The following is a 16819-nucleotide window of genomic DNA, read 5'->3' as shown; positions in this document are numbered from 1 at the left end:
CTGTGGTGATATCACGACCTTATGATCGTAATGGGTGGAGCTCAGCAGAGAAGTGGTGGTAAAGGACCTGTGGTCATCAGCAGAGAAAAAGTGGTTGGAGACCAGTGGTGATGTCACGACCTTGTGACCGTAATGGGCAGAGCTCAGAAGAGAAGTGGTGATAAAGGACCTGTTGGGGGTCAGCAGAGGAGAACAGGTTGTAGACCTGTGCTGATGTCACAACCTTGTGGCCGTAATGGGCGGAGCTCAGCAGAAAAGTAGTGGTAAAGAACCTGTGGGAATCAGCATAGGAGAAGTGGTCGTAGACCAGTGGTGATGTCACAACCTTGTGACCGTAATGGGCTGAGCTCAGAAGAGTAGTGGTGGTAAAGGACCTGTGGTGATCAGCAGAGGAGAAGTGGTTGTAGACCAGTGGTGATGTCACAACCTTGTGACCGTAATGGGCAGAGCTCAGAAGAGAAGTGGTGGTAAAGGACCTGTGGTGATCAGTAGAGAAGTGGTTGGAAACCAGTGGTGATGTCACGACCTTGTGACCATAATGGGCAGAGTTTGAAAGAGAAGTGGTGGTAAAAGACCTGTGGTGATCAGCAAAGGAGGAGTGGTGGTAGACCTGTGCTGATGTCACAACCTCATAACTGTAATCGACAGAGCTCAACAGAGAAGTGGTGGTACACCTGTGGTGATGTTATGACCTTGTGACCGTAATGGTAAGGGACCTGTGGTGATCAGCAGAGGAGAAGTGGTTGGAGAAGTGGTTGGAGACCAGAGGTGATGTCACGACCTTGTGACCATAATGGGCTGAGCTCAGAAGAGAAGTGGTGGTAAAGGACCTGTTGGGGGTCAGCAGAGGCGAAGTGGTGGTAGACATGTGCTGATGTCACAACCTTGTGGCTGTAATGGGCGGAGCTTAGCAGAGAAGTGGTGGTAAAGGACCTGTGGGGACCAGCAGAGAAGTGGTGGTACACCTGTGGTGATGTTATGACCTTGTGACCGTAATGGTAAGGGACCTGTGCTGATCAGCAGAGGAGAAGTGGTTGGAGACCAGAGGTGATGTCACGACGTTGTGACCGTAATGGGCTGAGCTCAGAAGAAAAGTGGTGGTAATGGACCTGTGGTGATCAGTAGAGAAGTGGTGGTACACCTGTGCTGATGTCACGAAAATGTGACCGTAATGGACGGCGCTTCGCAGAGGAGAATTGGTGGTGGGGTGTGACCAAGTTAGAAAAAGAATTGTGCCTGAACTTGAGTGACAGTGACTGAACCCAGCAACAGCGCCGCCCCTATGACTGAAACCTAAGCAGATAAAGTATTTTTTAAGATAAATATGAATATCATGGTTCGGTGAGGGTCTGACCACTAGCTCTGAAATACCCTTCGAAATGATAAGTAGGGTGGCCACATGCGCCTCTCTAAAGGGACACTGCAGAGCCCCTTTTTGGGGGATCATTTGGATATGTTGGGATTAACTCTTTAAATGTCTTAACTTTTTTTATTGTAGACAACAGTAAGCTGTCTACACGTTAATGGAAAAGTACTGTAACTTTTTTTTTTTTCTTATTGACCCTATCTCTTAATTACACAGCAATCACAAGGCAGGATTACCATAGAAATAGCTTCTGAATTAGCCGGGGATTTAATTTAAGCACTGCAGTATTTTGAAAGCAGAAGGATCAGACATTTTTTACATTGTTTTTTTTTTTTCTTTCTCTGGGGAAAATCAGTTCTTAAACCGGTAGTGTCCAAATCCCTATGACAACTCTTCTTGTCCAGTGTTATCATAGGGACATTTACTAATTGTAGTTGCGTATTCAAGCCTGTAAGGATTATTACATTGCGGATGGTGATTCTGAAATATACCGTTTGACTCTGATCCTTTTTGCTTTCCATTTTCAAGGGTGTCCATGAGTCGAAGGGTGTATCGGAGGAATATCTGAACCTGGAATCGCTCATCCAGAAGGTGGTCTCTCCATACCTTGGCACGTACGGGCTGTACTCTAGCGACGCTCCATTCACACACTCCTCCTGTATCTTGGGTATGAGTCGATTTTGTACTTAATAGTTAATAGTTGGCCCTCTATAGTCAATAGTTGCCTTTGCGTAGTTCTGTAACTTGGTATTTGCTGCCACCCGGTGGCCATTATGGGTAATTACACAATAACTCTAATTTCTTGCTTTCAGTGGGTATAGAAGTTGCAGCCCAGTGCCTAAAATAAGCCAAAATCACAAGCTGCAAATATATCAATTTTTCCAATTTTTTTTTATTTAAAAAAATAAATAAAATTAAGCAACATTGCAAAAGTTGTTAAAAAAAATATCTCCGAAAGTTTTGTTTATACAGCTCCTATGCAAACCTATATAACTCCATGGTTAAAGGCCTTGATAAGTTTTCATAAATAGTAACAAAAGGGAGTAACGACCTGTAGAGGGGGTTTTTAGGTTTGGAAATTGAAGGTACATAGGTCTGCATTGGAGCTGTGTACAGAAAACAGTCATTTTTCATCAAATTGCATCATTTTTGCAAAAGTATACACGCCTTTCAATGACCTTTCCTGACTTAAAGTGTAATTGTTGTTTCTCCTCCCGTACTGATCTTTCATTCTCAATTCCTAAGTAAAACTGTCATGATGACTATGGGATAGAGGGGAACTGGGGCTCTTAAGCTGTCCCTCAAACTAGGGGATGCTATGCTATCCCTATTCTCAAGAATACTCCCAGTGGTGGAGAGGCCAGAGTCTCATTCCTGGCCCTGCTTTTGACCAGTCTTGATCTAATCCCCCCTCCCCCCAGGGAGGGACAGCACAGGAGTGTATTGAAACCACAGATAAAGACAGTCAAGGGAAGAACCAAAACTTTGCCACACAAAGGTACAGACAATAAGAGATTCAGGAGAAAAACAAGAGGAGGAAGGAAGTACAAAACAACAGGGGTAAACTCCACAACCGCACCAAGCAGAAAGCACAGCTAAACACAACTTTCACCACATATGGAGTCTCGGACACCACACTTCACAGACCAACACAGAATAAACTATAGCTGGCATGGGTGGAAAGATTCCACCAGCATAAATAAGAGGGGAGCAGATGCAATAGGAAGCAGTAAGGAAGTACAAAACAACAGGGGTAAACTCTACAACTGCTCTAAGCAAAAAGCACAGCTAAACACAACTTTCACCAGATAGAGTCTCAGACACCACACCTCACAATCCAACACAGAATAAACTATAGCTGGCACGGTTGAAAGGGTTCCACCAGCATAAATAGGAGGGGAGCAGATGCAATAGGAAGCAGTAAGGAAGTGAAAAACAACAGGGGTACACTCTACAACTGCTACAAGCTAAAATTGGCACTAAACACAACTTTTGCCAAAGAGTCTGAGACACCACACCTCACATTCCAACACAGAATAAACTATAGCTGGCATGGATGGAAAGATTCTGCCAGTATAAATAAGAGGGGAGCAGATGCAATAGGAAGCAGTAAGGAAGTGCAAAACAACAGAGGTAAACTCCACAACTGTTCCAAGCTAAAAGCAGCACTAAACACAACTTTCGCAAGAGAGTCTCAGACACCACACATCACAATACAACACATAATAAACTATAGCTGGCATGGGTGGAAGGATTCCGCCAGTATAACTAGGAGCGGAGCAGATGTGATAGGCTTCCCCAGAACATGTGATTAAGGCTATGTGCACACGTTGCGTTTTTTCCCGCGTTAACGCTGCGTTTTGAACTGCAGCGTTTTCAGTGCCAAATTGCATGCGTTCAGCTTCCCCAGCAAAGTCTATGAGAAGTCGGAAAATTCAATGCGCACGCTGTGTTTTTAAACGCAGCGTTTTGGATGTCAAAAATCGCTGTGGAAGCAAAAGCAGCATGTCACTTCTTTTGTGCGTTGTAGCTGCGTTCTCCACCCATTGAAATCAATGATGTGGGTCAGAACGCAACCAAAATGCACTTGGACTGCATTTTCGTTGCGTTCCGCGTGCTTTTTTGACAAGCAAAACGCAGGTGTTTTCAGTCTCCCTCTGTCTGTCGGTCTCTTTCTCTGTCAGTCGGTCTCTTTCTCTGTCAGTTGGTCGCTCTGTCTGTCTCTCTCTGTCTGTCCCTCTCTCTGTCCGTCGGTCGGTCTCTCCCGCCTCTCTCATACTCACCGATCACGGGCGTGGCGCTGCACGGCTGTCACAAAGCTCCGGCGGCTTTACCTCTTTTGAAAATGCCGGCCACTCATTATTCCATCTCGTATTCTCTGCTTCCCCCGCCCACCGGCGCCTATGATTGGTTGCAGTCAGACACGCCCCCACTCTGAGTGACAGCTGTCTCACTGCAACCAATCACAGCCGCCGGTGGGCGGGTCTATATCTTGCAGTAACCTAAATAAATATAAAAAAAAACGACGTGTGGTCCCCCTCAATTTTGATAGCAGCCAGGGTAAAGCCACACGGCTGCAGGCTGGTATTCTCAGGATGGGGAGCTCCTCGTTATGGGGAGCCCCCCAGCCTAACAATATCAGCCAACAGCCGCCCAGAATTGCCGCATACATTAGATGCGACAGTCCCGGGACTCTACCTGACTCATCCCGAATTGCTTTGGTGCGGTGGCAATCGGGGTAATAATGAGTTAATGGCAGCCCATAGCTGCGACTAAGTCCTAGGTTAATCATGGCAGGCGTCTCCCCGAGATACCTTCCATGATTAACCTGTAAGTTAAAGAAAATAAACACATACACCCGAAAAAAACCTTTATTTGGAATAAAAGACAAAAAAACCCCACCCTTTTTCACCACTTTATTAACCCCCAAATACCCATCCAGGTCCGGCGTAATCCACATGAGGTCCCACAACGCTCTTAGCTCTGCTACATGAAGCTGACAGGAGCAGTCACAGACCAGACCGCTCTCTGTCAGCTCCACGTAGCAACTGAAGTGAGCCGCACGATCAGCGATGACATCACTCAGGTTACCCCGCGCGGCCACCGCTGGATCCTCCAACTGTGACAGCAAGTCGCCCGAGTGACTGAAGTGAGCTGCGCGATCAGCGATGACATCACTCAGGTTACCCGCGGCCACCGCTGGATCCTCCAACTGTTACAGCAAGTCGCCCGAGTGACTGAAGTGAGCTGTGCGATCAGCGATGATGTCACAGGTGAGTTGCGGTCTCGGGTGGAGGACTCCAGCTGGCCGCGGGTAACCTGAGTGACGGCACCGCTGATCGCGCTGCTCACTTCAGTCACTCAGGGGATACCGGTGAGTCCTTCACGCGTGACCGCTAATCAGGACGCGACACCCAGACAGAGCCGCGGTATGACAATGAAGTCGGGTGAAGTTCATCCGAGTTCATTCTCATCGCGCTACTCTGTCTGTGTCTGCTGTCAGCGGGCATGTAGCAGAGCTCAATTGCCGGGGGACTGCACTGACAAAAATGCATCCAAAACGCATGCAAAATGCATCCAAAACGTATGCAAAATGCATCCAAAATGCATGCGTTTTAGATGCATTTTTTTTTTTTACAAACCCAGTGTTTACAGTTTTAGAGGGTGCGTTCAATGCAATGTGCGTATATACCCTAAAGGAGCAAGCAGACCAGCGAAGATTAACTCTCGCTAGCCAGCCTATGAATCAGCACACAGCAGGTCGACGCCTGAGTCTGCCTGTGTTGATCCCAGACACCAGAGAAACCATCGGGCGTAGTGTTAGAATCTGCAATCTGAACAGAGTTCAATGGCGCCATGACAGTGTGTAACGTTTGTGCATAACTTTGTGTGACACAAAACCTGTATTCAGTAAAGACAGATTTTCCCATTACTAAGATAGGAGATGGCAGTTGGTGCTTATGAGATTCTATGGAGAGGGGAGGAGCTAGAGGCCAACACAGACATTACTGAGATAGGAGAGGACAGTTGGTGCTTATAAAGTTCTATGGAGAGGGGAGGAGCTAGAGGCCAACACAGACATTACTGAGATAGGAGACGACAGTTGGTGCTTATAAAGTTCTATGGAGAGGGGAAGGAGCTATAGGCTGACACTGACATTACTGAGATAGGAGAGGGCAGTTGGTGCTTATAAAGTTCTATGGAGAGGGGAGGAGCTAGAGGCCGACACAGACATTACTGATATAGGAAATTACAGTTGGTGTTTATAAGATTCTATGGAGAGGGAGGAGCTAGAGGCCGACACAGACATTACTGAGATAGAAGAGGACAGTTGGTGCTTATAAAGTTCTATGGAGAGGGGAGGAGCTAGAGGCCGACACTGACATTACTGAGATAGGAAATTACAGTTGGTGTTTATAAGGTTCTATGGAGAGGAGGAGGAGCTAGAGACAGACATTGCTGAGATAGGAGATGACAGTTGGTGCTTATAAGATTCTATGGAGGGGGAGGAGCTAGAGGCCGACACAGACATTACTGAGATAGGAGAGGACAGTTGGTGCTTATAAGATTCTATGGAGAAGGGAGGAGCTAGAGGCCGACACAGACATTACTGAGATAGGAGAGGACAGTTGGTGCTTATAAGATTCTATGGAGAAGGGAGGAGCTAGAGGCCGACACAGACATTACTGAGATAGGAGAGGACAGTTGGTGCTTATAAGATTCTATGGAGAGGGGAGGAGCTAGAGACAGACATTGCTGAGATTGGAGATGACAGTTGGTGCTTATAAGATTCTATGGAGGGGGAGGAGCTAGAGGCCGACACAGACATTACTGAGATAGGAGAGGACAGTTGGTGCTTATAAGATTCTATGGAGAGGGGGAGGAGCTAGAGGCCGACACAGACATTACTGAGATAGGAGAGGACAGTTGGTGCTTATAAGATTCTATGGAGAAGGGAGGAGCTAGAGGCCGACACAGACATTACTGAGATAGGAGATGACAGTTGGTGCTTATAAGATTCTATGGAGAGGGAGGAACACAGATGTTCTCCTGAGTTGACAAGTAACAATTTAAGTGTTTTTTGTGGTTGTAAAATTGTTAATTTGAGGTTTTTGTGCTTTTTACAGAAAAACGTATATTCAGACGATGTCCAAAATCTGGAGAGATGATCACGAAGAATCCGGTAGTGAGATCCAAGAGCTACAACAATCCGTTGCTGACCCCGGTAGCGGAGTATGAAATGGAAAACCTGGCAACCAATGGCACTGGAATCAGAAGACACTCGGTATCTGAGATGACCTCACTTCTAGAAATCCAGGGATACTCCAACCTGACCACCATCCTGGACTCTAGCTCCAAACTCTCAATGTCCACCAGCAAACCACAAGCCCCAGGTGAGCTGGAGCACCCCGCCATGGGCAACGGACAATTTCCATCAATGCACAACAACAGTGAACCTCAACAAGGACTGTACCACAGCCAGAGCTCGCGGGAGGACTTGTCCAGAGACTCTACTTTGATTCCTGCCCCATCTTCCAGTCCAGAGACCATTGTTGACCAGATCTTAGAATCCATAGACTCGGACTCTGAAGGAATTTTCATCGATTTCGGAAGAGGTTGTGCCAAATCTTCAGGATACACTATGGACGTTGGGCGACAAAGTCTTGTATAATAATCATAGTTTTTTTGTTTCTATTTTCTTTTTACTTTGGACTTATTATGGGCTTTAGGTTTCCATTGAGCGTTGATTTCTACATTTTTGGGGGGGGATCTAATTAAATGTATGATGAATTTCTGGTTCAGTTTTAGTTATTGAGTGTTTCGTTATGAAAAATTGCTGATTACAGATGATGAATGATAGTCTAGATTTACAAAACAAGAAATGGAAGCTAACTTTTAGGAATCAAAAAGTAGGAAATCCCAGATTGCCACATAGGAAGTAGAAGCTCCCAATACAGGAAGTGAAACCTATCAACTTACCAGATTCGCAAAACAGGAAGACAAAACTCTAAAATTCATAAAACAGAAATGAGAAAATTCAAAATTCATAAAACATGAAGAAGTTTTTAGAAATAATGAAGTAGAGACTCCCAGATTCACAAAATAGGAAGTAGAAACTGCCAATACAGGAAGTGAAATCTACCAGATTTCCAAAACAGGAAGTAGAAACTCCCAATACAGGAAGTGAAATATACCAGATTTCCAAAACAGGAAGTAGAAACTCTCAATACAGGAAGTGAAATCTACCAGATTTCGAAAACAGGAAGTAGAAACTCAAATTCCCAAAACAGGAAGCAGAAACTAACAATACAGGAAGTAAAATCTACCAGATTAATAAAACAGGAAGTAGAAACTCTCCGATTCCCAAAACAGGAAGTAGAAATTTCAAGATTGATAAAACAGAAAGTGAAATCTATCAGATTACCAAACCAGAAGCAGAAACTCCAAGAAGTGTAAACTGTAAGATTTATAAAAGAGAAAGTAGAAATTAAAAGATTCATAAAACAATAAGTGAAGTCTACTGGATTAACAAAACGGGAAGTAGAAACTCTCAGATTCCCAAAACAAGAAGTAGACATTTCAATATTTATAAAACAGGAAGTGAAATCTACCAGATTAACAAAATAGGAAGTAGAAACTCCAAGTCCCACCAAAACTGGAAATGGAAACTCTAAGATTTAAAAAACAGAAATTAGAATTTCCAAGATTCATAAAAAACGAAGAAGTTTTTGGAAATGATAAAGTAGGAACGCCTAGACTCACGAAATAGGAAGTAGAAATTCCCAAAACACGAAGTGAAATCTACCAGATTTATCAAACAGGAAGAAATTTTTAAAAATCATGGAGTAGAATCTTCAAGATTCACAAAATAGGAAGTGGAAACTCACAATACACAAAGTGAAATCTACCAGATTCCCAAAACAGGAAGTAGAAATTAAAAGATTCATAAAAAAAAAAAGTGAAGTCTACCAGTTTAACAAAACAGGAAGTAGAAACTCTCAGCTTTCCAAATCAGGAAGTGGAAATTTCAGGATTTATAAAACAGGAAGCAAATTCTACCAGATTATTAAACAGGAAGTAGAAACTCCACATTTCACAAAACTGTAAGTGAAAACTCTAAGATTCAAAAAACTGAAATTAGAAATTCCAAGATTCACAGAACAGTAAGAGGTTTTTAGAAATCATGGAGTAGTATCTCTCAGATTCACAAAATAGGAAGTGGAAACTCACAATACACAAAGTGAAATCTACTAGATTCCCAAAACAGGAAGTAGAAACTCTAAGATTCCCAAAAGAAAAAGTAGAAATTAAAAGATTCATAAAACAAGAAGTGAAGTCTACCAGATTCACAAAACAGGAAGTAGAAACTCAGATTACCAGAACAGGAAGTAGAAATTTCAAGCTTTATAGAACAGGAAGTAGAAACTCAGATTACCAGAACAGGAAGTAGAAATTTCAAGCTTTATAAAACAGGAAGTAGAAACTCTAAGTTTCAGAAAACTGGAAGTGAAAACTCTAAAGGCCGCTTTACACGCTATGATTTATCTGACGATATGTCATCGGGGTCACGGATTTCGTGACGCACATCCGGCATTGTTAGCGACGTCGTTGCGTGTGACACCTACGAGTGACTCTGAACGATCGCAAATATGTTGAAAATGGTTGATCGTCGTTTGGAAAGTAGCAGACATATTGGTACGTTTGACACCTGCCAACGACGAACAACATCCACACGACCGCCTTGGTCAAACAATATATCGCTGAACGATTTAGCGTCGTTTGTGAGATGGGTACATGTGACCGCTACAAAACGACCTATGTGCCTATATGTAGTCGTAACAACGATCTGGGCGTGTCACGTCGCTACTGAGATCGTCAGATAAATCGTAGCATGTAACGGGGCCTTTAGATTCATAAAACAGAAATTAGAAAGTCCAAGATTCATAAAAAACGAAGGAGTTTTTGGATATGATAAAGTAGGAACGCCTAGACTCACAAAATAGGAAGTAGAAATTCCCAAAACACGAAGTGAAATCTACCAGATTAACAAAAGAGGAAGCAGAAACTCAAGATTCCCAAAACAGGAAGTAGAAATTCCAAGATTCGTAAAACAAGAAGTGAAATCTACCAGATTAACAAAACAGGAAGTAGAAACTCTTGAGATTCCCAAAACAGGAAGTAGAAACTCTTGAGATTCCCGAAACAGGAAGTAGAAATTAAAAGATTTATAAAACAGGAAGTGAAATTACCAGATTAACAAAACAGGAAGTAGAAACTCTTGAGATTCCCAAAACAGGAAGTAGAAACTCTTGAGATTCCCGAAACAGGAAGTAGAAATTAAAAGATTTATAAAACAGGAAGTGAAATTACCAGATTAACAAAACAGGAAGTAGGAACTCCAAGTCTCACAAAACTGAAAGTGGAAACTCTTAAGCGGGCTTTGCACGCAGTGATATCGCTAGTGTGCATACCCGCCCCTGTCGGTTGTGCGTCACGGGCAAATCGCTGCTTGTGGCGCACAACAGCGCTAGCACCCGTCACACGGACTTACCTGCCTACCGACGTCCCTGTGTCCGGCGAACCGCCTCCTTTCTAAGGGGGCGGTTTGTGCTGCGTCACTAAGCGGCCACCCAATAGAAGCGGAGGGGCGGAAATGAGCGGGACGAACATCCCACCCACCTTCTTCCTTCCTCATTGCGGGCGGCCGCAGGTACGGTGATGTTCCTCGTTCCTGCGTTGTCACACGTAGTGATGTGTGCTGCCGCAGGAACGACGAACAACCTGCGTCCTGCAGCAGCAACGATAATCGGGATAGGAACGACTGGACAACAATCAACGATAATGTGAGTATTTTTGATCGTTACCGGTCGTTCCTGCGGTGTCACACACAACGACGTTAACGAGGCCGGATGTGTGTCGCAAATTCTGTGACCCCCAACGACATCTCGTTAGCGATGTCATTGCGTGTAAAGCCCACTTAATAATCATCAAAACAAAACAGGAAGAAGTTTTTAGAAATCATGAAGTAGGATCTCCCAGTTTCACAAAATGGGAAGTAGAAACTTGACAAAACATAAAGTAAAAAGTTCCAGATTCACAAAACTCCCAAAACAGAAAGTGAAATCTACCAGTATAACCTCTCAGAATAATAAAATAAGAATTGAAAACTTCCAAAAGAAGAATTGGAATCTGCCAGATTTACCGGAGTAGAAAACTCAATATTCATAAAACAGGAAGTAGAATCTTCAAGATTCACAAAGTAGGATGTAGAAACTCCAAAAATAGGAAGAATCTCCAAGAGTCACAAAGTGGGTAGTAGAATTTCCAAGATTCACAAAGTAGGAAGTAGAAACTGCCAAAACAGGAAGTAGAATTTCCAAGATTCACAAAGTAGGAAGTAGAAACTGCCAAAACAGGAAGTAGAATCTCCAAGATTCACACAGTAGGAAGTAAAAACTCCCAAAGCAGGAAGTAGAACTTCCAAGATTCACAACGTAGGAAGTAGAAACTCCCAAAGCAGGAAGTAGAATTTCCAAGAGTCACAAAGTAGGAAGTAGAAACTCCCAAGACAGGAAGTAGAATGCAAAACAAAACAGTTAATACAAACTCAAAACAGGAAGTGGACTCTACAAGATTTTCAAAACAGGAAGTAGAGACCCCCAGATATACAAAACATTATTAGATTCACAAAATAGGAAGTAGAAACTTCAAGATCCACAAAACAAGGAGGGAAAATATGGAGTAAATCCCTTTTACCAGCCACAGAAGAAAAAAGACTAGGCTTTCCTACCTCTGTTGCACGTTAATAAATCCCCAATAATCAGCTAAGCCTAACACGATATAGTAGCGGCATACAATTCTCTCTATGTAGTTACATAGACACAACTGGCCACAGGAATTTCTATCTGCTATACAGTAGACTGCCTCCTTGCACCGCACTGACTTGTTTCAGATCCCCGCCCACTTAATCTGCAGCAAGCAGGAGAAGATGGTATGTAATGCAGCTGTCTGTTGGGGAAAAAAAGGCACCAAAGTTTATAAAATAACATAAAGAACCATATTATTCTCTTTGCTGGTGTCTACTGGATTAGAACCTTCATCAGTGTACTTTTTCCCCTTTACTTTACACTGCAGCTTTGCTTCATTTTAGCTATATCACATCCAGTGATGTCATCAATCCTTCACAGTGACATCACACATACACATGTAGATTGCTGACTATAATTTAGTCAGTCGACGCAATGAAAAATCTGCTTCCATTTGTCCAACACACGCCCCAGTTCTTCAACTTACAGAAAGGAGGCGCCACAGAGCGCAGCCCTCACATTCCGCCAGAGACGGCTCCTTTAATTAAAGGGAATGTGTCACAGCCGATTGAGTCACATTTTTATGTTATTGTTTTGTGATTTTTTTTTCTTTATTTGTTTTTACAATGGTTTATTTTTCGATATCAGAATTTTTTCTTTTTTTTTCTTCAAAAAATAAAAAATAGAAATCTTGCATTCTTCACTGTGGCAGGTTTAGACATTAATTTCCATTTTTTATTTATTTATTTTTTTTTAAAAATGCACATGTACATTAGCCACAAATAACCAGATTCTGACCCTAACTATTGTATTGATGTATCTAATAAGCATGTGCAGAGGTCATTGTGAAAGAAGGTTGGCTGTGACATCAGAGGTAGGATTACAATAACAGGTAACACCTCTATACACAGTTGATAACTCAGGATCCACCATTCACAATAGGTGATATCATAGATCACCTCCTCCTCCTAACACCTCAATATTTGATAGATTGCACAGGATCCACCCTACACAAAAGGTGATGTCACAGCTCACCTCCTCCTCCTCCTGTACAATGACTGATAACACCTCTTATATACCACTAGTGGACACAGACAGAAGATGACCACTATGCAAGAATAATATAAGGGCTATTTCTAGTCCAATAACTCATCATAATGCATAATTCCACCTGCTTTGGAGGTGGGAATCTGGTCGGTACCTCTTGGTCCCTGGTTGGACCAATGACATGTCCGCCCCTGTTATAGATACAATAGATAACACAGGATCCACCTTTCACAAAAAGTGATGTCACAGCTCACCTCCTCCACCTCCATTCATAATAGGTGATGTCACAGCTCACCTCCTCCTATACAATGACTGATAACATCTCTTTATACAGTAGATAACACAGAATGGTATCAAGGCTCACCTCCTCCTCCTGTACAATGACAACACAGAATCCAACATTCATAATAGATGGTATCACAGCTCACCTACTCCTGTACAATGACAGATCATACACTCTATATACAATAGATAACACAGGATCCACCATTCCCAATAGGTCATGTCACAGCTCACCTCCTCCTTCTGTACAATGACTGATAAGGCTTCTATATACAGTAGATAACACAGGTTTCAGCATTCACAATAGGTCATGTTACAGCTCACCTCCCCCTCCTGTACAATGATTAATAACAGCTCTATATACAGTAGATTACACAGGATCCACCAATCACAATAGGTGATATCACAGCTCACCTCCTCCTCCTGTACAATGATTAATAACAGCTCTATATACAGTAGATAACACAGGATCCACCAATCACAATAGGTGATATCACAGCTCACCTCCCCCTCCTGTACAATGATTAATAACAGCTCTATATACAGTAGATAACATAGGATCCACCAATCACAATAGGTGATATCACAGCTCACCTCCTCCTGTACAATGAGTGATATCACCTTTGTATACAGTAGATAACACAGGATCCACCAATCACAATAAGCAATGGCACAGCTCCCCTTCCCTTCACAATGGACTTTGCACACGCTCATTAGATGCTTCAATACATGCTTCATTGCCGCTAATGTTTGTGTCCATAAAGGTGTTACTTGCCATTGTAATCCTGCCTCTGATGATAATGAGACTGCTGAAAACTTTTCCTGAAACAACGGGAAGTGTAAGTTTAAAAAGCCCTAAATTAAAAGATTTCTCATTTTTATTTTGAATATAGTTTTTGATATGGAATTAAAAACTTTGCCAGAAATAAAAAAACAAATGTGCAAAAGAAGTCGGAGAAGCGGTGGGCCAGGCACTGTCTGGAGATGGATTGCTGTATATTGGACGAGAGTTGAGAATTTTTGCACTTTAGTGTCTGTTATTTAGTCGTCTGAATCGCCAGAACTGACAAATCAGCAGAACCGTCAGAGCTTAATCCTCGGAGGGATTTTTTCGGACAAAGCTTTCTCTACGATTGCAAAAAGCCGGGAGCACGATATCGCCATGAAGTGCGCGTCCACCGGCGGGGGCGAGTGTGATGTCAGCGGGGGAGCGCGAGCCTCTGTGTGCCGGAGGATGATATCTGATTATACACGAGGCATGGAGACGGGTCAGACACCTCCACACACCGACTCCGCTAATGGCCGACACCGAGCGTCCAACACCAGGGCCGGAATAATTAGGGGAAGCGCTAATCTTCAGAATGATCAGAAATCAAAGCTATACATCGAAGGGTGTCTGCTCCAGAATATAGAGCACACACTAATGTGTAAAAGTATGTGCCCCCTCCACATCCCTCCTCCAGGAGCTTCTCCTACCTCCCATGCTACATCCATACACATTAACATGGCGTCTGCTCCACTGCAGATATAACGGCCCCCGCTCGTTACTAGATTTTGGGAATTTTGGTGATGTGCTTGATGATGTACGGCTCGGCATTGTGCTTGGTGATGTATGGCTCAGCATTGTGCTTGGTGATGTACGGCTCAGCATTGTGCTTGGTGATGTATGGCTCAGCATTGTGCTTGGTGATGTACGGCTCGGCATTGTGCTTGGTGATGTACGGCTCGGCATTGTGCTTGGTGATGTATGGCTCGGCATTGTGTTTGGTGATCTACGGCTCGGCATTGTGCTTGGTGATGTATGGCTCGGCATTGTGCTTGGTGATGTACGGCTCGGCATTGTGCTTGGTGATGTACGGCTCGGCATTGTGCTTGGTGATGTACAGCTCAGCATTGTGCTTGGTGATGTATGGCTCGGCATTGTGCTTGGTGATGTATGGCTCAGCATTGTGCTTGGTGATGTACGGCTCGGCATTGTGCTTGGTGATGTATAGCTCAGCATTGTGCTTGGTGATGTACGGCTCGGCATTGTGCTTGGTGATGTATGGCTCAGCATTGTGCTTGGTGATGTACGGCTCGGCATTGTGCTTGGTGATGTATGGCTCGGCATTGTGCTTGGTGATGTATGGCTCAGCATTGTGCTTGGTGATGTATGGCTCAGCATTGTGCTTGGTGATGTACGGCTCGGCATTGTGCTTGGTGATGTACGGCTCAGCATTGTGCTTGGTGATGTATGGCTCGGCATTGTGCTTGGTGATGTATGGCTTGGCATTGTGCTTGGTGATGTATGGCTCGGCATTGTGCTTGGTGATGTACGGCTCAGCATTGTGCTTGGTGATGTATGGCTCAGCATTGTGTTTGGTGAGGTACGGCTCAGCATTGTGCTTGGTGATGTACGGCTCAGCATTGTGCTTGGTGATGTATGGCTCGGCATTGTGCTTGGTGATGTATGGCATGGCATTGTGCTTGGTGATGTACGGCTCAGCATTGTGCTTGGTGATGTACGGCTCAGCATTGTGCTTGGTGATGTACGGCTCGGCATTGTGCTTGGTGATGTACGGCTCAGCATTGTGCTTGGTGATGTACGGCTCAGCATTGTGCTTGGTGATGTACGGCTCAGCATTGTGCTTGGTGATGTATGGCTCAGCATTGTGCTTGGTGACGTACGGCTCAGCATTGTGTTTGGTGATGTACGGCTCGGCATTGTACTTGGTGATGTACGGCTTAGCATTGTGCTTGGTGATGTACGGCTCAGCATTGTGCTTGGTGATGTACGGCTCAGCATTGTGCTTGGTGATGTACGGCTCAGCATTGTGCTTGGTGATGTATGGCTCGGCATTGTGCTTGGTGATGTACAGCTCGGCATTGTGCTTGGTGATGTACGGCTCGGCATTGTGCTTGGTGATGTACGGCTCAGCATTGTGTTTGGTGATGTACGGCTCGGCATTGTGCTTGGTGATGTACGGCTCGGCATTGTGCTTGGTGATGTACGGCTCGGCATTGTGCTTGGTGATGTACGCCTCGGCATTGTGCTTGGTGATGTACGGCTCAGAATTGTGTTTGGTGATGTACGGCTCGGCATTGTGCTTGGTGATGTACAGCTCAGCATTGTGTTTGGTGATGTACGGCTCGGCATTGTGCTTGGTGATGTACGGCTCGGCATTGTGCTTGGTGATGTACGGCTCAGCATTGTGCTTGGTGATGTATGGCTCGGCATTGTGCTTGGTAATGTACGGCTCGGCATTGTGCTTGGTGATGTATGGCTCGGCATTGTGCTTGGTAATGTACGGCTCGGCATTGTGCTTGGTGATGTATGGCTCGGCATTGTGCTTGGTGATGTACAGCTCAGCATTGTGCTTGGTGATGTATGGCTCGGCATTGTGCTTGGTGATGTACAGCTCAGCATTGTGCTTGGTGATGTATGGCTCGGCATTGTGCTTGGTGATGTAGGGCTCGGCATTGTGCTTGGTGATGTACGGCTCGGCATTGTGCTTGGTGATGTCTGGCTCAGTATTGTGCTTGGTGATGTACGGCTCAGCATTGTGCTTGGTGATGTACGGCTTGGCATTGTGCTTGGTGATGTACGGCTCAGCATTGTGCTTGGTGATGTACGGCTCGGCATTGTGCTTGGTGATGTATGGCTCGGCATTGTGCTTGGTGATGTACGGCTCAGTATTGTGCTTGGTGATGTACGGCTCAGCATTGTGCTTGGTGATGTATGGCTCGGCATTGTGCTTGGTGATGTACGGCTCAGCATTGTGCTTGGTGATGTACGGCTCGGCATTGTGCTTGGTGATGTATGGCTCAGTATTGTGCT

The 16819-nt window shown here is 44.3% G+C and overlaps 1 protein-coding gene across 6 annotated transcripts in view; it reads left to right on the top strand.

The window, feature by feature from the left end:
• ARHGAP8 (Rho GTPase activating protein 8) overlaps positions 1-16819 on the top strand; it is a 213396-nt gene that overhangs the window by 134862 nt on the left and 61715 nt on the right. For 5 of the 6 annotated variants that reach the window (XM_075344216.1, XM_075344213.1, XM_075344214.1 and 2 more), the window contains 2 exons: positions 1895-2033; positions 6994-7658. The exons of the other annotated variant lie outside the window; for it this stretch is intronic. In XM_075344216.1, coding sequence (XP_075200331.1) covers positions 1895-2033; positions 6994-7538 — 684 coding nt within the window. In that variant the 3' untranslated portion in view covers positions 7539-7658. Of the gene's footprint in view, positions 1-1894; positions 2034-6993; positions 7659-16819 lie in introns of those variants that run through there. 6 annotated transcript variants of the gene reach the window in all.

The sequence above is a fragment of the Anomaloglossus baeobatrachus genome, chromosome 4 (genome assembly GCF_048569485.1).
Source record: "Anomaloglossus baeobatrachus isolate aAnoBae1 chromosome 4, aAnoBae1.hap1, whole genome shotgun sequence".
NCBI lineage: Eukaryota > Metazoa > Chordata > Amphibia > Anura > Aromobatidae > Anomaloglossus > Anomaloglossus baeobatrachus.
The sequence above is the reverse complement of the archived record's forward strand: the minus strand, read 5'-3'. Positions and strand labels throughout refer to the sequence as shown.